At 37.8% G+C, this 23503-nt stretch overlaps 2 protein-coding genes across 4 annotated transcripts in view; one reads left to right on the top strand and one right to left on the bottom strand.

Moving 5' to 3' along the window:
• Window positions 1–365: 365 nt before the first annotated feature.
• On the top strand, window positions 366–8530 carry MAP6D1 (MAP6 domain containing 1). The gene is made up of 3 exons (XM_063306131.1): window positions 366–1110; window positions 4798–4915; window positions 6705–8530. Exons 1-3 carry the CDS (start codon window positions 521–523, stop codon window positions 6780–6782), a joined length of 786 nt encoding a protein of 261 aa, XP_063162201.1. The 5' UTR covers window positions 366–520; the 3' UTR covers window positions 6783–8530.
• Window positions 8531–13952: 5422 nt separating this feature from the next.
• The window catches only part of YEATS2 (YEATS domain containing 2), a 47814-nt gene continuing 38263 nt past the window's right edge, over window positions 13953–23503 (bottom strand). For 2 of the 3 annotated variants that reach the window (XM_063306957.1, XM_063306958.1), the window contains 5 exons: window positions 22942–23140; window positions 20154–20380; window positions 19206–19280; window positions 18483–18556; window positions 13953–15183 (listed from right to left, as the gene is read on the bottom strand). In XM_063306957.1, the coding sequence (XP_063163027.1) occupies window positions 15075–15183; window positions 18483–18556; window positions 19206–19280; window positions 20154–20380; window positions 22942–23140 (684 nt within the window). In that variant the 3' untranslated portion in view covers window positions 13953–15074. The remainder of the gene's footprint in view (window positions 15184–18482; window positions 18557–19205; window positions 19281–20153; window positions 20381–22941; window positions 23141–23503) is intronic. The other variant, XM_063306959.1, reaches the window with a different exon arrangement.

Below are 23503 nucleotides of genomic sequence, written 5' to 3'. Positions count from 1 at the left end.
GTTTCTCTCTTCCCTATTTTAGATTGCAGGAGGCATGTATAATCAATTATTCATTAGGCTCTGCATGGAATGCATGTATAAGGACGAGCAGGCTGGCTGCAGCGATTAGAGTTAAGCCGGGTAGGATGCTTCCTAGAGACAGAAGAGGTAGAATGGTAGGACGGGAACTCGGTGACTGGTGCGCTGTGTCATCCCTTTGCCCCCTCCCCCCATTATCTCTGTATCCCTCCTGGATGCTGCATTAAGCTCCTTCTGTCACCCGGGGTGGGGGGTGGGGATGGGGATGGGAATGAATGACAGGGCTATCATCACGTGTTTGCTAACCTCCTAAAGAAAACTGATTGACCAAAGTGTGGTATGAGTGGGGAGTGCTGACACTGAGAAGTCACGGGGCGAGCTGGAAGTAACTCTCAGCTGGGGAAGCCACCTCGCTTGCTGCAGAACTCCCCCTCCTCCGCTGAGGCACCCCCACCCCCTGGTCCCAGTATCTATTACTGCGTCCTTGCACGGTGCTGCCGCCATGGCTTGGCCCTGCATCAGCCGAGTGTGCTGCCTGGCGCGCTTCTGGAACCAGCTGGACAAGTCGGATCTGGCCGTGCCGCTCACTATCCACAATTACTCTGACATCGAAGAGGGGGCGGAAGCGGCCGGTGGGGGCATCCCTCAGCAGCCTCGGATCCCGTCAGGGGGCAGCACCAGCAGCCGACCCCAGGCCCCTCCGCGGGCAGCTTCTGCCCTGCCGGTGTCCGCGTCCGCCCCCTCGCTGCGGGACAGCCTGGTTGTTGTCAAGAGGCCGTCGAAAAAAAGCGGGGGCAGCCACCGGAAGGAGCCCTTCGCCGCAGAGACTCAGTACCAGCAGGATTTCCGAGCGTGGCCGGTGCAGAAGAGGGACGCCCTGCCCTGGATCGGGGAGTGCCGGAGAGCTGAACCCACGCGGGCGCCTCCCGCTGCGGGTACCCCCGCCGCCTCTCCCCACGCTGACATCCTGTCAGGGTCTCGCGTGTACGTGCTGCCGGTGACTAGGCAGGAGGTGAGCAATAAGGACGTCGGCTCCAGAGAGGTGTGGCCTTCCTCCTCGCCTCCAGGCATCGCCAGGACAACTTCTTACAGGTAACTCCTTGAATGTTGTCTGTGATCTAGTTTCACCCCGCCCGCAGGGTTGAACTCAAGGCAGCAGCATGCTCCATCTCTCCAGGCCCGAACTGATTATACAGAGTGCGTGGGTGTATGCATGTATGTTTTGGAACCGTATACTGCTTGAATATGGTCAAGTCTTTCAAGGCAGGTGAACTCTGGAAATAAAAACCACTAGAATTCTGGAAAGAACTTTATTGATATTAGGGTAATGTACCAATCCTGAAAGCCTGCCAAAGTACTTCTCCAGCTCAGCACTTCCAGAATTAAGGCAGAGTTACTCTGAGTCTCTTTCTCATGTTTCCCCTGTCCCCTGGTCCCAGGAATCTTTTCCCAATGGCCTTGCTTCCTCCATAACAGTTGTGTTCCATCCTCCATGTTCCCAGGTGCATTAGACATTCCATCACAAATATAAATTGAGTGTGTTATTTAGACTGCAGTCCTGCCCTTTCTCCAAGAGCCCAAGTGAGTTCATTGTCATGGTGGATGGTCAGTACATCCTTTTTGCTTTTTTTATAAAGTACATATGTAATGGAGTTGGCACTGAAATCTGCTTTCAGTAGATCAGGCATTATATTTAGCCTTTCATGTTACATGTAATTTACATTTTAACTAATTTTTTTATTTATTTTTAATTTTTATCCCGCCTTTATTATTTTTATAAATAACTCAAGGCAGCGAACATACCTAATATTCCTTCCTCCTCCTATTTTGCCCAAAACAACAACCCTGTGAGGGAGTTGGGCTGAGAGAGTGACTGGCCCAAGGTCACCCAGCCTAAGGTGGGACTAGAACTCACAGACTCCTGGTCTCTAGCCCAGCACCTTAACCACTAGACCAAACTGGCTCTCTAATTTCTTATTAAGTCTATTATATTTATAGCCTGGCTTTTCTCAGGAAGCTTAAAGCAATGCACAGAATCCTCTCTCCTGAGCATACTAGTTTTACAGTAAGCATGGACAATATATTAGACATAATATAGAAATGATTGGGTTGAGGTGACCCACTGATTTACATAGCTAAGTTGGAACCTGGGTCATTCCTGTCCTAGTCCAACTTCTTGAACATATGCAGGCCCGCAACTAGGGTCTATGTCACCCAGGGCAAACATGGATTCCACGCCTATTTTGGCACCCCCCAGCACTCATTTTCGTGCCCCCCCAGCACGGCACTTGGGGCACATGCCCCGCTTGCCCCCCCCAGTTGCGGCCCTGAACACATGTGTAGTATCTAACCATTCTTGGTTGTGAAAGAACTAAGTAGGGTTACATCTGGTTAATACCTGGACCTGAGACTACCAAAAGAGCTCAGGCTGTAGGCAAGACACAATTGAAGAAAAAAAACCCTGAATAGAGGCAATGACATGCCACTTCCATACTATAATCAAGAAAACATGGATCTATCTATATTGTCACCACAAGTTAAATTTGATTGCAAGGAACTATTGCCTCTACTTGAAAAACAAGACATCTAATATATCTACACAGGGCAACATTCATGTGCATATAAATCATCAACCAATCCTGTCCTACACACAAGTGCTTATTAAGTAATAATGTATGAAACAGGTTGAGAATTCATCAAAATTATGAAATGTGAGAAACGATATCAGGATATAAGCTCCACATCTTATATACTTTCATATGATGTTACAATGTAAGTACAAAAGGGGCAGAATTTGAATTGTGCAGTCACAACGCACATTTCAACATTTGCTCCCACTGTGGATGTCCATGCAAGTCACCATAATCTGAAGGGATCTGATTTCAAGAGTTCAACCACTGATATACATGCAGGCTTCAGACATGGCACTCTTACAGTAACTGTGTGCTCTCCTAAGCATCCATAGCCCTTTCAACACTTTCCTTCCAAACAGACCTTAAATATTGCCCACAAATCAACATTATAGAATTGAAGTACAAATATTTATTTAAAGTGAAAAGGAATCATTTAGTCAGGGGACATTTATAGCACAATCCTGAGTTAAAGGGATTTACTTACAGGAAAGTTATTATAGAATGATAGATTGCATCCTAATTCTCAAAAATGATTAATTGTTCATCTCTTTTCTCAGATCTCGTGGCAAGAGCACAGACTCAGTTTTGCATTTAGCATACTATATTATACTGACAAATAGCAGATTTTTCCCTGTGTTTTCTTTTCAGGCAAGCCTATTCCTATGAAGGATATTTTCTATTGCTTCAGCTCATTCTTGTCACTCTTAAATGTTTTGTGAGCCTTTCCCCATTGCTGAGTTGCTCTCCATTCATCCTTAAATCAGCAGAAGCTACATACTGTCATGAAATTGGCTCCTTATGGCTGATCCCTATCCTGCTTTCATTGTCTTTGTTGAAATCATTGTAGTCACCTGACTTATCTCCAAGGAAATGGTTGCCAAAACGTAAAATATTCTGTCTGTCTGTCTGTGGATCTTTGGATGGTATTGGAATCATGGGGAAAATACCATTTCAGACAGTGGTATAGCTAACAATAACTATCCTCTCTCAGTCATGGGTGGGGATGAGGTAGCAAAGTATTGGAAACAAGGCAAAGAAAAAGATGTTGCCAGGGGCATTTTTGTTACTAAAGTTTTCCCAACTTTGCTTTGTCCAAATACACTAGATTTGGAACTACATCTCTTATCAGCCTGGTACAGCATGAGATCATGAGAGTTATAGTCTAATGCAGCCTTTTTCGACCTTTTGACCGTGGAGGAACCCTTGAAATATTTTTCAGGCCTCAGGGAACCTCTGCACATTCAGGCTCAAATATAGGCCACAAGTTACAAAATTATTATATTTGTTTCATGTGTAGGCTTGTATATATGCATTGACAGTGTTCTGAAACTAAAAATAAAGAATGAAACTTACCTCTTTAATGTGAAGTTGCCTGAATTTGAAATAAAAGGTAAGGTAAAGGTTTCCCTTGACGTAAAGTCCAGTCGAGTCCGACTCTAGGGGGCGGTGCTCATCTCCGTTTCTAAGCCTTGGAGCCGGCGTTGTCCATAGGACACTTCCGGGTCATGTGGCCAGCATGACGACACGGAACGCCGTTACCTTCCCGCCAAAGCGGTACCTATTGATCTACTCACATTTGCATGTTTTCGAACTGCTAGGTGAGCAGGAGCTGGGATTAACAACGGGAGCTCACCCCGCCGCGCGGTTTTGAACCGCCGACCTTCCGATCGACAGCTCAGCGGTTTAACCCGCAGCGCCACCGCGTCCCTGGTGACGTCTCAGGGAACCCTAGGGTTCCATGGAACCCTGGTTGAGAAACCCTGGTCTAATGTATCTGAACAGCAGCATACCAGATGGGGCTGCTCAGCAAAACTTTGCTCTAAGCAAGATATCCTGCAGGCATGATATTTTTGTGAAGGAGCAAATATGGCTTGGAAGTTTGACAGTATCAGGAAGATAGACAAATCTTGATTGCAATCTGAAGCCTATGCATAATACATTCAAACTGCATTTGCAAAGTACTTATAACTATAATCCCTGCTAATTCTATTTTCATCTTGTGAGGGTAAGCAAGAAAGATAAATTTAAAAATGCTTTGTGTACATATTTGTAGCTTTCTGTATATGATAAGAAAGCAGTCTAAATTTTCCTTTTCTTTTTCAAAGCAGCAGCATCCACTTACTCTCATTTTGCAAATTAATTTTAGAAATGAATATCGCCCATGGTCTGCAGCAAAACGATCCAGGCCTATAAAGACAACACAAGGGTTCATTATTCCAGAGGATCACTTTGTGCAAGAATCTAGCTACAAGACAGATTTTAAGGTAAATGTGCTTTACAAAGTTTTTAGACTGCAGAAATTTACCAGTGTTTTTTCCAGTAGAACACAGACCATTAAAAGAATGGCATGTCATGAAAGAAATGTTTCAAGATTCAAAACAGTAGTTAAATGTTAATAGAAAGTTGGAAATCAATAGAAATAGAAATCAGGAAAGGAAAGGTGTCCTGATTTAGAAGCAGTCCGATGGACATGTTCCATTTATGTTGAGTTGAATCCCAGTGTGAGCAGTACTACTAACCAGGCACTCTTGTTTTAAATGTATCTTCATTTGGAGCCACTAGCTGATAAATGGAATTACCACCAAAACAAGGTCAGAATATGATAGCTTGAACTTTAAGATTTAATTGGACACAGCATGGTCCTTTGCCATAATATCTATGTCTTAAATGGAGCTTGCGTTTAGTTCAGTGAATCTACTCTCATGTAAATGGGCACACAATTGATTATTGTAGCTTTAGTTTTTCTGCTTTTAGTAAAAGAGGACATTTAAAAAAAGCAGGTAAATAAAAGTTAGCATGCCACACAATTCTCAGAAACATCAAATACTATAAAACAATAGATTTGCAAAAAAATTAAAAATCTGTAAGAATGCAGTACATCTATTAAATTAGTGTCCTAAAGTTTAATTAATTTGTCCCTAAACCACTTGTTGTGAGGGCAAATACATTGAATAATCCCCTTGTCCATGTCATTTAAGTATAATTTTAGTAAAATTGGACTACATTTACCTAGAAAAAAGCTATCTCATTTTAATATCTATAAAATGTCCCTATCAGTAGAATCACAGAATTACTACATTCAAAACTAATCTTGTCATGATTGTCAAGTATCTCTTATGTGCATGATTGCTACCTTAATACAGAAAAAGTAATATCAGAGAAATGTAAATGAATTTAGCTTGGTGGCTCTCCATTTTGAATTCTTCTCTAACAACTTCTGTCAAAGAAAGCTGATGATTGTTTGTTTTTAACTATAGAAAGGTTTGGGAATTAAATAAACCTCAGATAAATGCAAGATGAAGAATGCAACCATATCTGATAAACCTCAGATAAATACAAGATGAAGAATGCATATTTTCCTGAGTGAGTGTGTGTGTGTGTGTATGTGTATTTGTGCTTTCGAGTCAGTGTTGACTTCTGGTGACTGCCTGGACTGCAGGTTTCTTGGCAAGATTTCAGAAGTGGTTTGCCACTGCCTCCTTGCTAGGGCTGAGAGAGAGTAACTGGCCCAAGGTCATGCAAATTTTTTTGTATAGTCATTTTATGCTGTAAACCGCCCAGAGTCCCTCCGTTCGGAGGAGATGGGTGGTGACAAATTTGATTGATTGATTGATTGATAAATAAATAAATAAATAAATAAATCCATAATGGGTGATTAAGTTGGATATAATTGAGCCAGTACATGGGAAAAAAGCCTGGACAAGCACCCTGTAGAATAACTATAAATGGGGGAATATGTTGAAAATTGTAGTAATGAAACAAAGTGGGCAGCTTTGGGGAAGAAATAATTTTTCCTCAGGCTAATGTAAGTAACATTTATTTTTGTTTGTTAAAAATGAATGTAGCTTCTGGAATATCTAAACAATTTGTTCATATGTTGTACTCCAGCAATGTATAATAAGGCTGAACTTTGCATTGCATGTGAATTGGCTGTAGATACAGCAGCAAACTTGGGTAATTTCTCAATAGTAAAAGACTTTTGCCTATTTCATAGCATGATAATTGTATGTCAAATGAATGTAATCCCCCATGCCTTTTCTTTTTCCTCTCTAGATTCCAGAAGCAAAGATGAAGTATTCTTCAAACCCTTCTGCTGTTTTCCAGGCGCCATCTCGCATCCTCAGTATATGAATCTGGATCATGCCCATTTTCTGTTCAACCAGCGTAAGGTTGTGAAAATGAACAGCTATGCAACTTTGTAAGTGCTGGTGAGATAAAAGCAAAGGATTATTAAAAGCAGCTATAGTAATTATCAGAATTCATGCATCTATTTTGAATATGTAAATCATAAACACTTGAATTTGAATTGAGGATGGTCTAACTTGCTGGAGAGAATGACCTAGATCCATAGAAATATCCTCATTACCAGTAGCTGGACTGGGTTCCCATTTGAAACACAGGCTTTAGTAAGCAAAAACCAGTATTTTAAGCAGTGTGCTGATTCTTAAGTAAAAAGTACACTGTATAAAATGCATCATTAATTTTCCCTCTCCATTATTTCATGGTCATTTTACTAAGGAGCCCGTAAAACACAGTTTGGGTAGATTTTGAACTTTGCTGCTTCTTTTCACTCACCTTTAAATGTATCTCATACTGTTGCAGACATTTTAATGCCATGTTATTGAGAATCATTACAGTACAGAGAATCAAGACCACAAATGTGAGCCTTATTTCGGGTGTTTGTAAAAGTCATCAAAGCATCATGGGAATGAAAGTGGGGTTGGGCTGAGTAGCTTTGATCACTTATATTGTGTGCATCATTTAAACACCTCACCAAGTTATTTAAATACAAACACCTACAGGGATCAACTCTTTCCATTTTATTTTATATTTTATTTTATTTTATTTTATATTTTACTTTACTTCACTATTTTATTTTATTTTAATGTTTACATTACCCAACTCCCAGCAACTCTGGGCAGTTCACAGATTAAAAACACAAAGAACAATAAAATGATACATGATAAAAACAAAGAACAAAAGATAGAACAAACCTGACAGCAACAAAGCAAACCCACATGACTCAGAAGGCAATTTCAATCAAAAAGCCTGTTCTTCAGGGCTCTCCAATTTAGCAGGGCAGAGGATATCCAGTTCTCGGGGGTGGGGTGGGGACCTCATTTCAGAGGGCAGGTGGTACGGCAAAAAAGGTGCACTTCTGGGGTCCCAATAGATGGCATTGTTTTATCAAAGGAGCCTGGAGCACACCAACCCTGCTGGATCGAACTGGCGGAGCAGATAGTATGGGAGATAGGCTCAAATAGTGCACATAGTGTTCATTCTGAGTTAATGTGGCTTCTATCTTCTTTTGTTTGTTACCTAGCATCATAAAGTTGGAATTTATCTCAGAGTCATCTAGTCCAACCCTGCTCAATGGAGGTTCTACTAGACCATCTTTGATAGATGATAACCCAACCACTGTTTAAAAACTTCTAGCAAAAGTGAACCCACCACTTCATGTGGTAGTCCATTCCACTATTTGACAGATCATACAGTCAGATCTGCATCTTCAGACATTTAAGATTGTGCTCCTGTCTCCCCTCAGTTATCTCTTTTGTAAGCTAAACATACCTAGATCCTTTCACTGTTCCTCATACGGCTTGATTTCCAGACCCCTCACCATCTTTTTAACCCTCTTCTGATCTCTTTCCAATTTATCCCTGTCCTTTTGGAACTGTGGTGCCCAGAACTGGATGTAATGCTGCAGGTGGGTTCTGACCAGACAGAGTAGAGTGGAACAGCTTTTGCTTCCTGTGGTCAAATGTTGGTTGGCTTTTTTAGGGTTTTGGAAGAAAAAAAATCTTTTCATCTTTCAGAGGCTTGATACTATTAGCCCAATTATATACTTTCTTCAAAATCTTTTAATGCCATGTATTGCTTCAAGAAATCGGGACGCGGTGGCGCTGCGGGTTAAACCGCTGAGCTGTCGATCGGAAGGTCGGCGGTTCGAAACCGCGCGGCGGGGTGAGCTCCCGTTGCTAGTCCCAGCTCCTGCTCACCTAGCAGTTCGAAAACATGCAAATGTGAGTAGATCAATAGGTACCGCTTCGGCGGGAAGGTAACGGCGTTCCGAGTCATGCCGGCCACATGACCCGGAAGTGTCTATGACAACGCCGGCTCCAAGGCTTAGAAACGGAGATGAGCACCGCCCCCTAGAGTCGGACTCGACTGGACTTTACGTCAAGGGAAACCTTTACCTTTACCTATTGCTTCAAGAGGATTATTGCTTGTTAGAATTGTTCTTCTTTTGGTGAAGGGTTCTCCCTTTACTAATGGATTTCTTATATCTTTGGTTCATTTTTCCTAGGCTGACTGTCCAAGGCCTATTTTCCCAAGAGTCCAGTTCTTGGTCATGTGAGCCAAGGTGCAAGCTCCTTTATGGCTGTATGACCAAGTGTAGCCCATCTGTCACACTTATGTCAACACATTCCCAAATGGAAGTCTAGTTTAAACTACTGAAGTTTAAAAAGTGGGTGTGACTAAGAAGTACTTAGAAACCATCCTGTTTCTTTAATAGGTCAGAGAGACCCCTGAATCATGCTATGAAATGAAAGCTGAATGTTTTAAAAGTGAGGTTGCTTTATTTATTTATACTCTATTATACAGAGTAGGTTATTTACATTAAAGTATGCCAAATAAGAAACACAGCTAAAAACACAGCATGCAGCCAGAGGATCACAGTCTCATCAATATTCCCTGACTTAAATATTTCCTGTTAATTGATCTTTGCCAAGCAAATTTTTCTTGGAAGTGTTGTCTGCAGTCTTGAACATGTTCTCCTGGAGGCTCCATTTCACTGAGAATTCAGTTATTAAATTCTGGGAAGAACACTCCTCAGAGGCAGTACAGAGGCAACTGCAACCAGTACTCACATTTTCTTGGGGGCTAGTAGAGTTAAATGTTGAGTATTGCACTGGCCAGACATTAAAGCAATGGCCAAGATAATTATAGTAACATTGTTCAATATGTATGTAAATGTTGTACATAGGAGAAATGATGATTCTCCAAAAGAAAACAGAGTGCATGCTTATAATATGATTTTAACACTCATAGTTTTTGAGTATGCAAACTAGAAAATGTATTCCCTTGAAAAAGCAAAATTACTGCTTGTTGCTAAAGAAGTACTATATCATATGTGTTATAACGTTAATTTTCAGAGAGACAACTTTACATTTTCATTATTTTGGAAGTGCATTTTTGTATTGTTAAGTAATTTTTGCCTAGGTATTTTAAATACACCATTTCTTAGTTCTCATTCAGTTCCTTCTATTGCATAAATTTAAGACAGGGTTTACATAATAATTGCCCCACCTTAATGTTTTCCTTCATTTACTTTTGCAGAAGTTACAAAAATATTATGTTGCCCTGATTCCAGTATACCTGTGTACACTTTTGATGGGCACATGAAGCTTCTGATTTGAGTTTAGCTTCTCATCTAGCCCTGTGATGGCCCCATTTTGAATGAGACCTTTCTGTGCATATACAAGACACAGAATTTTATATTGAAAAATTCATATTTAACATTTCCTAGTTTAAAATGTGGCCAATAACATGCAGTCAATCTTTCATGTATAAACAGAAGTATAAATAAAATATAATTTGGAGAAAGTTGGCTGCATCAAGTCCTTTTTTCATGATAAATGTAGTTAATTGTATTTATTCCCTCAGCTAAGATCTAAAAAGTTGTTTATATTATCAGAAAGATCTTCCAACGTGCCTGCTGGAAATGTTTTTTCATTCTTTGAATACCAGATGCTCCTGCCTTCTACCAGTGCCATATCATAAACTACTCTTTACAGTATTTTGTCCTGCAATCACTTTTCCTTACAGCAAAGGGCCTGCTGCTTTCAGAATTGTAGTTTCAAAATCTCGTTGAGCATTGTTCCCCCACCCCTGCCCCCAGAACAGTCACCATAGCAAGATTCTTATCTAGAAGGTACTGTAAATGACAACATTGTTCTTTCAACAGTCATATGGGGCCAGTTTGCCAGATGAATCTTTGAAAGGATCTGGAGAAATGGGAAGGTAAAAATTATGATTTTGTAGGAACATGTTCCAAATTGCCATCCTTGCATGTTGAATGTTTCTAGGTGAAAATCCTGTTAATTCTGCTTGATTGATCTGATTTCTTTGAACAGTTGAGTTTAATTAAATTATTTCTGAGCCTGACTTTTACTAAACAGAGGAAAGAAAATCAGACTGCTTACTTGGTTATAGTTATTTCTTAAATTAAAAAGAATATGGCAGTACATGACATTTGTATTTTATGGAATTAGATAATTTAATAAAAATGTATTTTTGGCTACACATTCTTTCTCCTGTACTGTTTAGTCTAATGAAAATAATTTGAATACTGAAAGATTTTGTTGAACTAAATTTACATGGAAGGCAATAATATAAACTGTCATTTGCTGATCCTGTCTATCCAGAGTAGAAAACCGTACACCTTTTCCTACACTCTGCACTCTTCTAACATGGAACTAGGAATATATTTTGAGTTCTCTTTTTTTTCCTCACATTGCAGGTGATCCAGGCATGTCCTTAACTTGTTCCCCTTTACATCTTACAAAATAATAGCTGATTTCTGAGATTTCTGCTAATGTTGCTCATTATGAACTTCCTATGTGCTGTCCAACTCTGGAACCATCTTGTTCAAATTCAGTGAAGCAGGTCTACATAGGCAACTATTCCTAATAATTAGTTACTCACATTGGATCATAGTAGCACTTTTCATTGTTTTTTATGAAGTGTTTGGAGAGAAACCCTTGCTGGGGGAAGAGGGAGCATTATTCTGTAAAGCACAATCAATGTACTGTATACACATTTTCAAAATAAATAGGAAGCACAATATTATACAAAGTTCTGGTTCAAGGATGATAAAATCTGTTTAGGTGCAGAAAGGAACAGTAGAAGGATGGAGGAGACAAGTGGTGAGAGAAAGGATTAAGGAGCAAAGAAAAGTACAAATGGATCAATCACGTGTCAAACTTTTGTGCCTTGGTCAAATAATTATGAAGTCAGTTTTGATAACTGGACCCTCCAAGCAGATTAAAATACATGCAGGTTCTTAATTTTGGTTCTCTGGCTAGATGCAATGAAATTTTTGAAATTTTAAAGTCTAAGGCAAGCTCAACATATTCTTAGCGTGGAAATAAGGGCACAAATTAGTTCATGCTGAATACTTACTAGTAAGCAGATGGTGCTTACCTATAGTGTCTTCACATGTGTTTCCAGCATTAAAACAACATCAGGTATGTTATGTACCTATTACAGTATTGCTGCAGAAAAATATTTCAGTGTTTTTTTAAAAAGAACAACTGTCAAAAGAGTTGATGAAGACATGAAAATGTTGTTTTGAGACAGGATTCGTCTCTCTCCCCCAGCACCTTTTACAGAAAACAATATGATTAAGCGAAAGCAGAAACTTCCTCTTGTAAATAAATCACAGGTATTATTAACTTTAATTTAGAAAAGAAAAAAAACCCAACCCAAGAATGTCTTTAAAATATAGGAAGTTCTTAATGCATTAGCTTCATGCATCATTCTACAGATCTGAGACAATGCCACATGTATTGTGACTGCACAGCAGTAAAAATAGTTTATTGTAACCACAGGTTATATTTAACACAGGCATAATATATAATACAGAAGATGAAAAACATCTTATTGATTAAATGGAAATATAGGCAATCTTACAATGTCTACTGTAACTGAAGTTAGAATAGTAAATGTAACAAAACTTTGTAAGACTAACCATGAAATCACTGTCTAGCTAGAGCCTAGAAGGTTCATGGGAATATACACACAGTAGAATATATCCAGGGTGTACCGAAAGTCAAGCTCAGCAGACAATTTATTATATAAATTACATTAAATGTTCGAATTGGTTGCCATTTTCTTCTAAACACTTCCTTACTCATTTGATGCATGACCTTTGAACATTCCTATGTAGGGTAATAATTCTCTGAAAAAATATTAATAATTGTGATTGACCTATGGGGCCTGACTGTTGGCACACCCTATGTGTATATAGCCTAACTCCCAACTCGGTGTATAAACAGTGATATATAATTCTGTGCAATACGTTATGCATTTTAAATGAGCGAAGCAGCCCAGCCATTTTCATTATGCTAGAACTTAGTTGCTATGGCAATACACATCCGGCAGCCATCACTGTGATCCAGTAATATGAATGGTTAACACTGACAAGGGGGTCTTATTTTTAAGGACAAAAAAACCCTTACAGTTCATTACTTCCATGCACAATGCTTGTTAGCTGAAAGGAAAGAATTAAATACTGAATTTGCAGAGTCAAGAGATAGAGCTCTTGATTGAACTGTACACGGGGATCAATATTTAGGCTGAATAATTTCAGAGAAGCACCAAACAATAAAGACTTTTCCTCTCAGATTTATCACATCATATCCTCGCCACCACCAGAATGCTGTGGTGACTTCTGCGAAGCATGGAGCTCTGTGTACAATTCCTTCAAGAAGTGTATTCAACGTGCACCTAATATGGCATATACTTGAGTGTATATATTTGAGTGTGGCATACAAATTGAACATAGCACATAGAGTGATCAGCGAATGTATAGAACAGCACTGATTTAGAGTCCACAAATCTAACTAGTGACATATACAGATGGGTTACAGGTAAGGTGAAGTCAGCAACTATAGCTCTGGTGCAGCACTTCTCTTCATAGCGCTGAGCCATGCAAAACACTGCATAAACTTTATCAAAAGGGCCAATCATAGAGGCTCATCCAGAGCATGCTGGCTCTGGCACTGTGTTACTCTGTTAATGCTTTTTCTCTTTTTGGATGATGGTAATTATGATAGTACTGTAGTAGTATACTACAACCTACCATGTGAAATTCAGTTTCCATGTTACATTTTTACTGTAATTTTGAATCTTATGGAAATAGTTTGGCTTGAGAAAATGGGAATTTCAACCATCTCTTTTCATATAAGAAACTTGGGAGGGAAAATAGTACATAGGTCACTCTTTAGTTTTCCTTGTTCACTTTAAAAACTGAAAATGAAGATAAAAACCTGAGTGCTGCTTCTTCAAAGTATTTTTAGTTTTGAAGTAGTACATTTTTTCCTACATCAGCCAATGTTATGCCAGTACTGTGCTGCAAATCAGCAATTTCTCTAAATAAAAATGAAAACATTATTGAGAATTAAAGACATTAGTGCAGAAGCAGGAATGGCAGAGCCTGAATTAACATGCAACAAAGATATATAGGAGCAGCATAAACATGGAGCACAAAACAAAACAAACCAAGTAGTCCCATCATACTGTACTTAATAAAGATTTATTGTAAAGGTATATCACACAATTATACATTATAGTACATACGATAAGGGTTTAAATTGGTAATCAATGTGGACAAAAATAGTCTTCAAGTAATTTGAAGGGCCTATTCTAGATTAGGAAAAAGCATCTGGGGTGTAGAATTAGGCTGTTTCATTCAATGAGGTTAAAACAGTTATTATAATATTGTATGTCAGTCTAATGTAATAGCAAACCTCTCACTTTCCAAATGAAGGGAAAGTATATCCAAACCACAAGTCAAATCTGAAATACCACACACTTTGAAGGGTTTGATTTGATAAATAGCTCCTTTGTTAATTCAGAACACCAGGTTATTTTTATTATATTATCACTGGTTTAAGATACGTAGTTTTATGTGTAGATTTCTTTTCAGCAAAGAAAGCTTCCTGACAGCTTTTCAGTGAAGATATAGTATAACCACTTGAAGTCAATTTCAGTTTAGTCAACTTTGAGAATATCTCACCCTATTCCCAACAGAAGACTTTGCTCAAGTTTTGTTACTTTAACAGGATTAAGTCCAGTTAAGATGATATGACAAACTGCAGTGAAAGGCTCTAAGGTCTTCTTGTGACCATGCCAGTTTACAGTAGAGAAATATATGAACCTAAGGAAAGGCCAGACTTGTTCCTTTAGCAGTAAACTATAGTTCATTATTATAACTGAACTAGTCCATCACTGTGCTTAGCCATTTAATCTCAACCCCAGAGGCTGCCAGTCCATATCCACGGCTTGTATTAAACTGCAGAATGTATTACTGGAAACCTTCTATGGTAAGTAATTTCCATGATAAAGCACAACACGTGCAACTTAAGTCATGGTATACTATCTTAACTTTCACAGCATACTGACTCAGAACCAGCTACTACTAATATCTGGCAGGCAGGTGAACATAAAACTGATTTAAAAAAGTGTTTTCTTTAAAAAAATATTAAAAAAACTATTTTTAAAAATAAAAACATTGGTTGAAACACTGATTTGTAGCATTCAAGTTAACTTCGTCTCTACAATGCAAACAGGCATCTGGACACAAGGAATTTGGGCCATCGTCTTTATTGAAGCCTTTATGTAGCTTTTCAGTCCATATCACTGTTCATCATTCAATATTCCCATATGTTTGTTTGTAAGGAAGTCCAGAAAGGGAATGTTAGAGATAGCTTGGTGAATGTTCATCATCGTGATCTCTCTTGGAATCCTGCAGAGAGAAAATGCAGATAGAATGTAAGCAGTGCAGCATCTATACACTACTTGGCCAAGCAAGCAATGACAACATCCACAAGGAATTAGTCCAATTTTCCCCAGCCTGATGTCCTCCAGACTTGTTGGATTGTACTTCCTGTTATCCACAACGAGCTTGGCTATGCTGGCTGCAGATAAAGAGATTTGAAGTCCAACACTTCTGTAATCAGGCAAATAAAAACAGAGCTATAAATGTCCTTTAAGTGTCTATTACAGTAGTCATAGTAACAATTAACTGCTTCATTTATCATTTAATCAGCTTCCTTACAATTAAACAAGCAGTACTTCATAAAAAAAACTAGATAGACATATAGTTTAAATATGCTCTACATATTTAAAGTACATCATATAGGAAGTTATTTTATATCTTGTGAAACTATTTTGTATATCAAATCCAGTTATACTGTACTCGAACAGGTAACAGATCCCTGGAGTTTGTCTTTCATTTGCTCTGATTCCCTACTGATTAAAGATCATGGAGAATGAACCTGGGAATTTATGCATGCCAAGCAAGTAGTCGTCTTCAAACCATTTCTAAGGCTGGAATATGAAGAAATTGTTCAGCACATCCATGTCCTTGGCCATGTCCCTCTGCATTTCTTTCTTCTATGTCTAGAGAAGCCATTTTTAACAACTGCTCAGTTTCAAAAAGAGCTTGTTATATAATATTGGGAGGGAGTAGGATAAAACCCCAAACACAAAACTACTGAAGAAAAACATAGAACAACATCCTGTCACTGCCCAGGAGTCCTGTGGAGATCTATGATATTTAATAGCACTATTCTATTTTAATGTATATTTCCGTAAAGCAGGGGAGTGTTAGAATCTGGAGCTGTACCTCATTTGCAGTTCCCAGAACACAATTTGAGGATCAAAGTGACAAAATAGGGGTAGGAATATTGGAAGATACAAACTTTGGAGAGAACTTTATAAAAAGGGTAAGATTGATTTATACTTCACAGAAAGCACAAATAACTGTTACTGGAGGTTTAGCAAACCCTTGTGAGTTACAAAAAGGAACAAGACAGGGATGCCTACTAAATCCCCTCTTGTTTGTTTTGGTTCTTGAAATACTGAATAGAGATACAAGACAAGATGAGAGAATTTTGGGAGTAAAAATTTTAAAAGAAATTTATAAGTTAAGGGCTTTTGCAGATGACCTGGTTTTGGAAGATCCTTTAAAGAGAATTGAAACATTAATGGGAAAACTAAAATAATTTGTTGCATTAGCAGGTTTTAAGATCAACAAACAAAAGACAAAGATGTTAACAAAAAACATGAAAATACAAGATCAAACAGAACTGATGAATAAAATGGGTTTTAAGATTGAGAAGAAAGTAAAATATCTGGATATCACTTTGATAAATATGAACTATATGTTATTTCAAAATAACTATGTTAAGGTATGGAATGAAGTTAAAAAAGACATGTTAAGATGAGAGAAACTACAATTGTCATTGCTGGGGAGAATTTCTGTGATAAAAATGAATGTCTTGCCTAGAATGATGTTTTTGTTTCAGACAATACTTGTTTTGACAACTGATACACCACTTAAACAGTGGCAAAAGAATATATCTAAATTTGTATGGCAGGGGGAAAAACATGACTTAAATACAAGGTTTTACAGGATGCAAAGGAAGGAGGAGGACAGGGTTTACCTGGTTTGAAATTGTATTTTGCAGCTTGCTGTTTGGTGTGGATGAAAGTGTGGGTGCTGCTGAGAGATAGAAGTCTTTTAGAGTTAGAAGGACATGACCATTGACTACGATAAAGTCAAGGTTAATGTACTGTAGATTTCAAAAATCATTGTTAGACGTGCCATATTGAGAATATGGAATAGGAATAAATCCAGGTTGTACCCAAAACACCTTCGTGGCTCTCAGCACAAAAAGCCAATGGTTTTCTTATTTACAGTTATTAAAAAGATTTAAAATAGACGAAAGAGCTTATTGTTTTGAACATTGTAATACTGAGTTTGAAATGGAATTATGTACAAATTATGAACATGTAAGTGCTAAAATGTATAAACTTCTATTGAAATTTGAAACAGAAGAACAAGTGAAAGAATGTATGATAAAGTGGGCTAAAATATATTTTTGGTTATAATATACAAATGCAACAATGGAAAAATATGTGGTTGAGAGGACTAAAAATTACACTATGTTATAATCTTAAAGAGAAGTGTTATAAATTGATGTACCATTGGTATATGACACCAGAAAAACTATCTAGAATGTATAAAGATACTTCAAATCTATGTTAGAAATGTGAACAACAAGAAAGGTTATTTTATCATGCTTGGTGGACATGCAAAAAAGCTAGAAGATTTTGGGTTCAAATGCATACACTGATTCAGAGGATTTTATAGATTAATATACAATTGAGACCAGAAGTCTTTCTCTTGGGACTGATGGACAAACAGTTGGAAAAAAAATCATGGAACTTGGTTTTTTATATGATAACTGCAGTGAGATTATTGTATGCATAAAGATGGGAAAACTTGGCAATACCTACAATGGAGGAATGGTTGGTGAAAATGATGGAACTTGCCGAGATGGCCAAATTGACTTCTTTGATTAGAGAAAAGACAGTATCTGCATTTATTGCTGACTGGAAACCCCTTATAGACTTTTTGCAGAAAACAGAAAAAAAAATGAACTTATGATTTATAGTTTTGATGATTAGACAGGATAGATTATAGAAAGAAGAGACTTATGATGTAACTTTAGAGAAAGAGGTAAATTTATAATTGTATTTATAACTGCTGTAAAGAAGATTGGAAGCCACTTCTTTGTATCTTTTTTCTTTCTTTTCTATTTTTTCCTTTCATAGATAGACAGATAGATAATAGAAAGAAAGAAAAAAATAAGGGCAGGAATAGGTGTGCAGGGCCACCCCACTCCCCAAACACATTAAAAACGGACTGAGAAAATTGTTAGCTCTAACCCTTTTCAGTGATATTGTCACCAGAAGGCCTCCTGAGGCCTGCTGGTTGGTTGAGACAGTTAGCTGGTAGTGCAACGTATCATGTGATACCTAAATGACCCCAAATAAATAAGATCGCATGAGAGCTTGTGCGATTCTGGTGATTTAAGAATTATTTCATTTTATGGATGGCACATCTTGAGATACTGGAGATATCAAGGTGCCTGTGAGTATGTTACTGACATTTGGCATACAGTCTTCAGAGCAAAATGATCGCCTACCACCTTATAAATTATTTAGAATGTATTGATGAAAGTTAAACAATTATACCTGTTCCGAGGAGCTGCTTGGTAGCCAATCGCCAGGGCTTCTCTTAGAATGTCACTGGCCAATTGTTCTGTGGCCTGTTATAGAGTGCATTTCAGAAATAAATGTAAACATGCACAAATGTTATTAAGTAACAGAAGATATTTCAGAGTATTTCACACCTGTAGTAGCCTACATTTCTTCATAAGGTTTTCAATTTCAGAAACATAAAATTTCAGAAAGTTCTGGATCCCATTGAGTAACAATGCCTTCTCATGGGACCCTGGAGTAGCGGCTTCTCTGTTGCTCCTCCTGTTCCTACCTGCTGGAATACCATCCCCAGAGGTCTGTCTGGTCCCAATCATGCCATCCTTTAGAAAAGCTCTAAAAAACTGGCTTTTCCAGCGGTCCAGAGGCAAGAGCCCAACAGTTATAATCCCAACTGGTGGAGGTTGGGTTGCTGGAAATTTTTGTATTTCTTTCCCAATGCGTTATACCTGTGCATTTGGTTTTGTATTTCTACTTTTAACAATGTTTCAACTCTGTATACTGCTTTGAGCCTTTTAATCAGGCAGCTTCATATATCCAATACATTATTAATTATTATTAAGATAAAGATACGAGAAGACACTATTATCACCTCGTTGAACCTGCAGCCAGTATCTCTCACAGCTTAAGTTAAAGCTCTGTACTTAATTTGACTATGATTAAGACAACTTTAACACTGAGAATTTTGGAACAGCTTACCTTTAAAATCATATCTTCTATTACAGATGCATAGATATTTTTGTGAAGTTCCACAGGTGGAAAGGAAATTCCTATCTATAAAATGAGACGATGTGTTCATCATTAACTCCACAAACATGTACCTCCTTCAGAAGCTAAAATAACCCTTAGAACTGGTGATAGCAGTTCCATTTAAAATTCAGCGGGAATATACTGCTGGATATTCACAGAACTGCACTGCAGTCTTTAGAAAATTAACATTTTGTTCTGAAACTTTAAAGTGGTATCCTTAACAAGTTTGCTGTACAAAATGTGACAATTCTAAACAGACAAGCATTAGACTGTAATGTGCATGAATAACTACTACTAAGTTTTTTTCCTGATGCTTAGGTACTAAGCTGCTTTCAAGTTCTACTTCCTAAATATTCCTAAATATTTCAGATAGGATTCTGAATTCACACACTGAAGAATCATCAAGTACATTTACATCGTGCGCACGCACACATAAGCTGAATCATAGTTCTACTTTAGCTGCTTGAAAGATTCTTGCAACTTTGGCACTTCATGTGAACTAAAATTATTGCAAAAAGGTAGGAAAACTATGGAATTTCAAATTCAAAACTTCCTGTTTCCCACCCATCCCCATAAGAATTTGAAACAATTGCTTAGTGGTCCAGATAATGCAGATTATAGAAAAACAAATCACGTCTGAGTGCTTTGGCTGGGACTCTAACTCTGATGACTGAGAGTTCTGCAGTAAGTTTGTGATCCTTGCTTCCTAGAACTGAACGTTTTTATCCTATTTGTGAAAGCAATTAGGGGAGTAAAACTATAGAAGGACATTCAAGACCTTCTAGCTTGTTGAAGAGAAAGCTAAGGCAACTTGCAACCATTCTAAATATTACAAATATTACACTCTAAAAACCTCAACATAATGAGTAACTATCTTTTAAAAATGATCTTCTTTACCTGTTGAGCAGTCTCACGCACAAACTCAGATGCAGACTGTGGTGCTAAATAGAATTTGGCCTCTTCTTGTGTCTCTTCCTGTTCCTTTTTAATGTTTACTTTCAGAGGCTCAGTAATGTTAAGGATGTCCACTTCCTCATCATTGTCTGATTCTTGTTTGAGGAACTGTTCTAGTTCTCTAAGCTTTTGACACAGCTCTTCCCCAGTGGTGTAAGAAGATGAGCATTCTTTTCCATGTAGCAATGAGGCAGACAGAAGACAGGATTAGCAAATAAATTTATATAGAGTGACATGCAGTTGTTTACTGCAAAGAAAACAAATTCTAGTTGCTATACCCAGAAACCTGAACCCCAACCTTGCTGTCAACATGAGAACATCCAGATGTCTCTAAAGTTACAATCATTATTCCAGAAGAGAAGCCACTAAAAATATTGACCAAAAATATTTGTAAATTCAGAGTTGTTAGCTCTGGGGTTGAAGAAAGGGAGCACACTCAGTTCAACAAAGCATGAATGTACGTGTATCTGTCTGTGATATGGGAGGGAGAATATTGGCTATTATTCTGTGCATGAGGATCTGGCAAATGGCTTTCAATTACTTTTTAAAGCGATGTACATGTGTGTATGATGAAAGAAGAAAAATTCAAAAAACATTTTTACATAGTTGTACAATTTCAAAGGTATTTACTGGTTCCAATAAAGATACATTGGCCTTATCAATGTAGGTACCATGTGTGTATGTGCATGTGGTACCAGGCCATCTTTCTTTTGAAAGATGGAATCTGATTTTCCCAGTTTAGCTAAAATCCTGAAACTCCAGTTTTAGCAAGTCTTACAGGAAACCGAAAAACATTGTTTGTTTGTATTAGACATAGCAGTGGTAGTATCAAACCTTATACTGAAAAAATGTATCTTAGATTTTGTTGAACCAACTTGGAGGTTTTCACCTAGTGTCTGCTTTATTGGATGGCAAAAGAGAGAGAACATTTCTACTTTCAGCCTAAGTTCTGATGATTCCTTAATTATGTTCACTACTAATTTTATAAATGTGCTTTCATGTTAAAAATAACAGAAGTTATACAATAAAGCTTCAGTTTAACAAACTAATGCATGTGTAAAACCTATGCAATGAATGTATAAAAATATTCAAGGATTGTCTGTACTGATTTGCCAAATAACAATCCCAAACAGGTTGGGATTATGATTATGATTGACCTTGGCTGTACTATGTTCTTTTGATGTTTTTATTTTTGTCTGGTTATTTTTATATTTCTGTTTTAATCCTATGTTAGCCATCCTGAGTTGCAATTTGCAAATGAGATAGCCAAGCAAATGGAATGTTAACATGTGCATTTGTTAGGTGATACTGTCTTTCATTTCTAATCTTCCTATATTTTCCTACTTTTTTCCCATCGTTTTTCTTACCTCAGAAAATGAACTGAGAGAGAAAAATGGCACATTGTGTCATGACTGATAGCTTTAGGTACTGCTCAGCTGAAAGCATCTATTTGTCAATTAAACTTTTTTTTCAACCTCACTACCACCTAAAACTGTTTTTTCCAACAAATATAACTCAGCTAAAAAACTCTTTCAGAATTCTCTTAAGTATAGGAAAATGTAAATTTTGATAAAAGAAATTAAGGCTACAATCTTAAGCACATTTATTTAGACGAAGTCCCACTTGAAGTGAATGAAACTTGCTTCTCAGTAAACATGTATAGGGTTGCACTACCAATAACTGAAAGCTTCTGAATTAGGTCTACCAAATGAGACTTGAAAAATTAAAAATGAATTATTGGTATGGAACTGAGGACAGTAAGGAGAGTAGATGAGTTAATACTTGTGACACTTTCTGTTCCAGGTATTGAATAAACTCAGCATGCCTAAGGCATTTTTAGCTTAGGAAATTCGCCACAACTATTTACTTGCTCTTTCTTATTATAATTAAAAGTGTTTACAAACCATGTATTACATCAAAAAAGTATTACATTACAAAAGACAACACTTTACAATGGGCTTTATCAAGAGAAGATAGAGTCTAGGTCTTGAAATATCACAGGCTTTTTTTCTTGAAAAAGCTCCTGGGCCTATAAATCATGGTCCTTCATTTAAAACTGGCTTAAGAAATCTATGATTTTTCCTTCCTACGGGGAAAATTGAATCTGTTGGTCTTATCTTTCTCCATTGCTTTTTCTATTCACTGTGGTATAAAGATCTAATTATGGCACTTTTTCTAATCACTGTAGAAACCTAAATGACAAATTTCCGTTCCTCTCCTCCTTGCAGGTAAGTCAACAGTGACTTCCAGGAATGTCATAGAATTCTACCAAATTGTCACTGCAATTAAGATATTTTTATTTTATGTAATAGTCAATAGTAAGAATGCTAATATGTCACTGGCCATTAACCATGATGGGTAGTACATACCACTAGGTTTTAAAGACTTTTCTGTTTATCATATTTGCCTTGTTTCAGGACCACAATAAAGTTTCCTAGTTTCCTAGTCCCTCCCTCCCTCCCTCCCTCCATTTCTTTTCTCCACCTCCCCAAACCAGTTGCAAATAATACAAATAACTCCACAAACCACATAAAACAATCTCCAACATTAGAGGAAAACTGTTAAATGTAGCATTTTTATACATGATTCTAAAAACACATATTGCAGCATCCAGGGCAAAACTGATGCCTTTATCAGGAGACCAAGGTGGAAACCTAATTCTATAACTTATTTTTACTCTATAAATTTTACCCAAACAATCATTCTGAGGTTCTGAAATTAGATTCTTTACCTGGCTCATTGTCTATTTGTGTCAGCACATCCTCTATGGAGTCCTCATTCCTAAAAGCTTCTGGATCAGGTGGTGTATAACCATGGAAGCGACACCAATGTACAACCTGCTTTGTCTTCAGAGGGACAATGCTCTGAAATTTAGGGTACTTTTCTGTAATTTCTTGAAGGATTTTCCGAATTGTCAGGGCTCGTTGCCACTGCAGAGGAATAAGGCAAGAAAAAACAAAAGTTAGATATAGAATCAAGTATTTATATTCGTCATTATAGTCACAATTCATATTACCTAATGAGGTCTTTTAAGTCAATGGATCTGTATGCATTGTAAGAGATAAGTAAAAGACTGTGGCTGCAGGGAAGTACCACTCAGTGGTTTCCAGGCATAGCGGCATAGTGGCTGCACTGTGTACAGGCTTGGCATTCAATAGATTACTGTAATCTTCAAGATGGTGATCAGGCGATCCTCTAGTGCCCAGTTGCTTTGGGTCAAGGTCACATACAGCAACAACGGAATCTGTGTGTGCATGTGTGAAATCATTCCAAACAGATGAAGGCCTTCTGTT

Source organism: Candoia aspera, chromosome 6 (assembly GCF_035149785.1).
Source record: "Candoia aspera isolate rCanAsp1 chromosome 6, rCanAsp1.hap2, whole genome shotgun sequence".
Classification (NCBI taxonomy): domain Eukaryota; kingdom Metazoa; phylum Chordata; class Lepidosauria; order Squamata; family Boidae; genus Candoia; species Candoia aspera.
This window is presented reverse-complemented; position numbering and strand designations above follow the sequence as displayed.

Excerpts from the sequence above, each read along its gene's own strand:
- MAP6D1 (XM_063306131.1), top strand. The coding sequence starts at position 521 with ATGGCTTGGCCCTGCATCAGCCGAGTGTGCTGCCTGGCGCGCTTCTGG. Across the intron at positions 1,111-4,797 it reads GCCAGGACAACTTCTTACAG|AAATGAATATCGCCCATGGT; the intron begins GTAACTCCTTGA and ends AATTAATTTTAG. Across the intron at positions 4,916-6,704 it reads GCTACAAGACAGATTTTAAG|ATTCCAGAAGCAAAGATGAA; the intron begins GTAAATGTGCTT and ends TTTCCTCTCTAG.